Source organism: Gymnoscopelus braueri, assembly GCF_963280865.1.
Source record: "Gymnoscopelus braueri genome assembly, chromosome: 18".
Classification (NCBI taxonomy): domain Eukaryota; kingdom Metazoa; phylum Chordata; class Actinopteri; order Myctophiformes; family Myctophidae; genus Gymnoscopelus; species Gymnoscopelus braueri.
The window spans coordinates 12,291,392-12,298,220 of NC_137618.1; the positions used below are offsets into that span (position 1 = coordinate 12,291,392).

Consider the following 6,829-nt stretch of genomic DNA (forward strand, 5'->3'; position numbering starts at 1 on the left):
GTAACACCTAGGTTAGATAATACAATGTACAGGGAGACGAGCCATGAGATCTAGTTGCTCAGTCCACTGGAATAGTTGCAGATCTACAGTATATGGGAACTATGGCTTCAATGGGAGACACTATCTTCACAGTGTACGTCTGTTCGCTTTCAGAGGTTTCAAGTGGTGGAGTTCATATATATACTGTGTACTGTAGCTTTTTAAAATATGGGAGGTGAACTTTAAGGTCTTGATTTATTTGTTTTTCCATCAATTAATTCTATCAAATTGATCATGGGCAATAAATTGACCAAGTGTTGCTAATGTCTGAGAAACTAATTTAACCTGATTAGGCTTAATGTTAGGCTTAGATCTTTTATAGTGGTGTGATGATTTTTATGCTTATTGTAGCACTTTATTTAACCAAATGTAAAGTGCATTATAAATAAAAAACATCTGACTAATGGTGGAGATTAGAGTTTAAAGTGCTGAATGTTATTAAGGGACTATTTGTCAGAACAGATTTGATGTGATGAGATTGTTAACTACTAAATTAACTATTTGTTTGACATTTCATACGGTGACTTTCATACGATGATATGTTTCTTTATTTTTGCAGTATGATCATCCTCATTGTCATAATGTCAGCCGTCATCATCCTCATCCTAGCCCTGGCATTATCAGGTAAGAGCTGTACGGGTGTCTTTAGGAGATGGGCTACAGTGCACCTAAATCAAGAAAACATTTAAATAGAGAGGTGCCCCTTAAAGATTACTGTGCTACAGATGAACTGGTCTCTCAAGTTGTGCTCAGTAACTCATTTTTGTCATTTGACAGGTTATGCACTTCACCTGGCACACAAGCTGACTGTATATTTTATTCATTATATACAGTAACAATCAGTATTACATGGGGGTACAATATTTTGACCGTTCTGTCCCCTGTCCTATAAACACATCATTTACTGTGAAGCTATGGAATATGGAATCCTGTCCAACATAATTTTTCTGTAACATGGAAGTCAGGGAATATTTACGCCTTTTCCATATTAATTCTATTGTATTAATGTTTGCATGCGGGACTCATTGAATATTGACATGATTTCCTATATAGTAATGAATGCATGGGACTCTTATTGGTAATGGATGTCAGTGATGAGCTAATATGTGAGTGTACACAGGGATGACCGTGTGTGTGTGTTGACTCTCCCCAATACTTTTAAATTTTCTTTAGTTGATTGAATATTTGTTTGTAATGTTTGTTTTGATTTTAATTCCTAAAAGTCTAAGTTAGTGCTTAGGTCTAGTCCAGTGGATTTAACACATTTTGTGTCCAAGGCACACCAAAGGGCAAGTCAAAATGTCATGTCATGTCACACCTGTGTTCATATTGGTGCAAAATACCCTTTTTATTTACTAATGTCAAATAAAAAGTGATTTTTAGGGTATATAATTTCTTTGGGAAATGACTGGTCACAAAGTACTGATATATAAAAAGAATTCATAACTTTTTGTATAGTTGTATATATTGCATCCATATATAGATCTGCTATTTTCGGTGAATGTTCGCCCCCAGAATAGGGACTCTAGGGTTCATTATGGTTAACCCATTAAAACCGGGAAAGCATCCGTGTCATTTTAGATTTTAGCGTTGGCTATGCAAAAATAGCAGATCTACAAGCTCACAGCACGTCACTTCGTGCCACGCCCACGCTGCAAGCTTGTACATCTGCTATTTTTGAACATGTTTGAAAAATCTTGAAGGTGTGAGAACTACTGATTTAGAAGGCATTTGTAGAATCGGCCTCAGGTCTTGATCCTTGTTTCACAGGCGGCCGCCAATCTGAGTCTGAAGTGCAAAGCAGCAACAGGTCACCCGTGGCCAACCTGGACGAAGACATCGTTCTGAGCTGCTTCTTGCGCTCCAGACCGACCGGCGACGTCTCAGTCACTTGGACAAAGGAGGGGCTAAGCGGCCTGGTGTACTGCTATCAGCGCGGGAAAACGGTTCTCAAGGACCAGAACTCTGAGTTCCGCGACAGAACTCAGCTCTTCCCCGATGCCATCGCCGGTGGGAACGTGTCTCTGTTGCTCAGGAGGGTGAGGCAGAGCGACCAGGGCGTCTACAGCTGCGAGGTCAACGCCAACGGCACTGTCGATGTTGACCTTAGGGTGGCAGGTAAGGTCTTTCACTTTAGTTTTAATTTAATTTAGTTTTGACTGTTTTCAATTTCAGCTTTAGTTTTAATTCGTTTTTCGATGTGGATTTTTTTTATTTTTAGTGTTAGTTTTAGTATTTTATTGTAATTTGTCTGGGGTGAGATTAAAAAAGGTCAGAAAAAGTAGGTGTAATAAAAACATAATTATGATACTATTCACTGATAAGCACTTTCAACCTGGTGTCCCTAATTTTGGCATGTCATTAACACATTCACCGCCAAAGTTTTTTCATAATAAAATCACCCACTGCCAGGGTTTTTAATCGTTTTTTTATAGAAACAATGTGAATTATTTGTCCGTTTATTTTTTAACATTGAAGTGAATGGATTTTTTTTTTTTATTATTATTATTAATTCGTTAGGGTTATAAATTTATACTCAAAAATTAGAGAAACTTTTTAGGAATTCAAAAACAGAATAAAAAAAATAATTAAAAGGGGAGAATTCTCCCCTTTGGCGGTAAAGACCATTGACTGAAAAGGGGAGAATTCTCCCCTTTGGCGGTGGGTTAAATTTGTCAAAAAATCTTCAAATATCAGATCTACAAGCTCACAATGCATCTCATCGTAGACATTTGTGAGCTTACAGATCTCTGTTATTTTTTTTTTACTTTTGAAGATTTTCAAAAGTAAAGTAAAGAGTTACAAAGTTGACTTTGTAACTTTGATTAACTTAAAGCAATATGTACGAAGGATAGGCATAAATAAGCTATGAGCTTCTGCCTATGCCTTTTCCATCTAACAGAATGAAGCAGTGAATTACAGTGTGTTATGTTTTGTGATTATGTTGATGTGGATCGAAATAAACTAAACTAAACTAAACTAAGATTTCTGACCATTTTTGACAATGGGCCTCAAGTGGTTAAAGCTGACTTCATATCCATCCGGACTACTAGGTTTATGCATGACATATTGACAAAGACCAAACCTAAGGAATGACATTTCCTCTATGATTTCAGTATGTTTGAGTTAGTTGGGTAAACACACACCACAGTGTCAGTTAGTGTTGATGTTGACCTTGTAGTGGCAGGAAAGGAGACTCATCTTTCTGGTTTCTTTCTGTTTATTTACACTGTTCACAACCACCATTTAACATGCACTTACATCTACAGTAGACAACAATATCAACCTGATGCTTTTAACGATGCTGCTGCAGGCACTGAGGCGGGTTTATTGAGTACTGTGCTTAAACTTCATTGTCATCATGTACTTAGGCATCATTGTTCCTCTGCACTGCAGCCTTTTCTGCGCCCTCGTTCACTTACGCCTCTGACGTTCTGAGTCTGACGGCTACGTCACTAAGATGGCTCCCGAAACCCAACGTCACATGGCTGGACCTGGATGGGAAGGTCCTGAATGGCACTACAACGTTTTACAATGCCTCTGCCGGGATATTCAGTTTAGTCAGCACCCTGCGGCCTGTTAGCCAAAACAGCACCCATACCTGCCGCATCCAAAACAGTTTGGTGAGCGCTGTTGCTGAGGCAACTATAACAGGTAATTTATTTGGGGTTATTTTTGCACTCAAATACACATTGGAGATGCGTATGCCAAAGGTTTAACTACACCAATGTGTTACCACTTTCACACCTAATGCTTAACCTCATGTACAAACTGTATCTGCTGGTCTGATGCTATGTGTATATATGTAGACATCTTCATTTTTTTCCTATTTTTCTTCTCCCCTTTTGGAAAACAACCGAAATGATGCCGCTTAGGCAAAAAGCTATTTCACCCACTTCTAACACTTCTTTAAACCAGTGATGTGACAATGAAGTTGGATCTGATTCTGATTATATCTCGCAATCGTACCAGAATCGAACAGAGAGCCACCTGACCCGCTTAACCCATTAAAATCCATTGGCTATTCAAAAATTGTGAGCTTGTACAATCTGCTATTTAAAAAATAAATAAAAAAAATTACTACTACTGATTCAGAAGGCATTTGTCGAATCGGCCTCAGGTCTTGATGGAATAATATACTGTAGCAGCACTGGCCCTACGCTACGGATATGGAGCCACCTTGAGTGTACTGTGGTCCCTGTAGAAACACATGAGTGTTCATTTAACTCACAGTGCACAAATGAAAACAAATGGACCCATTTGGTTCCTTTTGTACACTCTCTGACTTAAATGCATTTGACTGTGTGTGTATTCAAAACTCATGATGGGTGATGACTGTCATGTTGACTTTCATAGCAAAGCAATCAAAATCGAGGGAAATACAGAGATTTCTCATCTGGATTCTTGTTTACACTGTGAGGAACATGTAGAAACAGATCACAAGGTGGCCCTGGGTTTTCCTTAAAATGAAAACAGTCAAATACAGACAAAATACCTCGCTGCTTCTCATTAAAGACATTTGAAAAGGGTATTATTTATGACAACGGCAATGAAATGTGTTTCTGTGTTTTACAGACAAGGGAGTTTCCACGAGGAATTTCTTCACCTACAGTGCTGCTGCATCGCCTACAGCGACGTTTAGACACCTGTCTCTCATCACATGTTTTCTGCTCTCCGTCAGATATTTGACTTGATCATATTATTAGACAAAGGTGGGGAAAGCTTTCGCTGAGAATAGCAGATCGACAAGATCACTTATAGCCTGTCGATCGGCTATTTTCAGCGAAAGCTTTCCCCACAATAGCAGAAAATACACTTATATAGAGCCCAGAGGGCCTGCGTTCAACCATATGGGGCTTACGTGGTTAAAAAAAGAGTTTGAAATCTTGTTTAAAATGACCATCAATCATATCATCAGTAGACACATTTTTTAACCATCCACAGTCCAACTCTGACACACGTGTATGTGTAAATATGGCTCCATTATGGAGAAGAGAATGAAAAACTGCAAAAATGTGTCTTTAGTATGTAGTACTCTCACACACATGTACAGTATGTAAAAGAAGGAGATTAGGTATGTATAGGATGTAGAGCCTTGTCCATGATAAAGGCAACCTACCAGCTTCACTCCAGATCGCCCATACAGCATGGTATACATTTGCTGTTAATGTATTTCACTTTGATGTTGTTACTGTGTAACAAGTTCATGTCAATTCCAAAATACAGACACAGACAACAGACACAGAGGTATAAATAATTCAAGTTATGTAGCTATTGTTGATGTATCCTACATTTTTTGCACAATCTGTAAATCTATCATCTAATCTATAAATAAGCAGTTTTTGAAATTTTTCACATAACTTGGGACCCCTTTCTGTTTTATATCAACTCCCTCATTCGATCGATACCTGATTGGATTGGCATATTCTTTGTTTCATTGCTTTGTTTTGTTTTTGTTCTATCTTTCTGGAGAACCCTTGCTTATTTCCCTCAGGGGTGGGTGGGTAGGTGGGTGGATGCTGGGTTTTGTTTTGTTTGTGTGTTGTTAAAAGTTGTTGTTAAAATGCAATTAGAAATACATAAATAAATAAACTCACTTGTTATAGGCTAAGTGTGAGTTTTGTATTTGACCGATCGATCTCTCTTCTACTATATATACCCACCCTTCCATCCATACACTACCATACAATCAGTGTTGGAAGAAGTACTGTAGAATGACTGTTTCGAGTGAAAATACTAGTATTTGCATTACAACATAGCCTAGAGTAAAGTTAGATATTGCCAGTGGTTCTTAAAGAGGGGTCCAGGGCCCCCGAGCTAAATTATTGAAAGTTAGACCCTTACAGGTGAGGTCAGTAACTCACCTGTACCAAATGGACCCATGGGGTCCATTTGGTTCCATTTGTACATTCTCAGAGTTATGGGGGTCGGTGGCTTCTGATGCATACCAAACTATGTTTTGCATTCATCTAATCATAAAATAAACTTAACTAAACTGTAGTAAAAAGTACAATATTTGCCTTTGAGATGTAGGGAAGAAGAAGTAGCCCTAAAGTATGAAAAAAAAAAGTTCTAGTAAATAGGCCCACCTCAAAATTAGTAGTAGGCCTACAGGATAACTGGTATACAGCAGTGGGCACCTGAGACCTCAGTGGGCATATTTTTTCTTTCTTTCTTTTTTTCGGAAGACTGGCCACCTCAGGAACCAAATGGACCCATAAAGGGACCAGTTGGTTATTTGGACTTTAGATCTGAAATTGAGCTGCACTTGCCACTTTCTAACCAGCAGATGGGGGTCCACTCAATCTTGTCTGACCTGACCTCACGTCACCAGGCTTTCAGCAGTAGTACCCTGGGAGTCATGATGCCACGCCCAGTGGTGGAAAAAGTACTCACATTTCTTACTTTAAGTAAAAGTATCGATACTGCAATGTAGAAATACTCTGTTACAAGTAAAAGTCCGGAATTCAAAATGTACTTGAGTAAAAGTACAAAAGTATTGGTGTCAAAATGTGCTTAAAGTAGAAAGTAGGCCTATGCAGAATGTCCCATTTCACAAGTTTTCAAATGTATAAAAATCTATTGAAAATAGCAGATCTACAAGCTCACAATGGGTCTCAAGGCATTGTGAGCTTAAGTTGTAGATCGGCTATTTTCAAATGGCCGAAATGTATAAAGTGGTGGTTAATGCATGTTTTGTAATAATAATCATAAATAATCTACAAAGTATAAACTATAGTGACCAAAGTTTTCCAATATTTGTAGTGGAGTAAAAGTATAATATTTGCCT

At 38.2% G+C, this 6,829-nt stretch overlaps 1 protein-coding gene across 1 annotated transcript; it reads left to right on the plus strand.

Moving 5' to 3' along the window:
* vtcn1 (V-set domain containing T cell activation inhibitor 1) lies at positions 1-5,496 on the plus strand. Its single transcript, XM_080457249.1, has 5 exons — positions 1-133; positions 599-663; positions 1,810-2,157; positions 3,436-3,693; positions 4,615-5,496. Exons 1-5 carry the CDS (start codon positions 93-95, stop codon positions 4,731-4,733), a joined length of 831 nt encoding a protein of 276 aa, XP_080313375.1. The 5' UTR covers positions 1-92; the 3' UTR covers positions 4,734-5,496.
* Positions 5,497-6,829: the final 1,333 nt, after the last annotated feature.

Coding starts and splice junctions, on each gene's coding strand:
- vtcn1 (XM_080457249.1), top strand. CDS start 93: ATGGGAACTATGGCTTCAATGGGAGACACTATCTTCACAGT. Junction 664..1,809: donor CCTAGCCCTGGCATTATCAG/GTAAGAGCTGTA, acceptor CTTGTTTCACAG/GCGGCCGCCAATCTGAGTCT. Junction 2,158..3,435: donor TGTTGACCTTAGGGTGGCAG/GTAAGGTCTTTC, acceptor TCTGCACTGCAG/CCTTTTCTGCGCCCTCGTTC.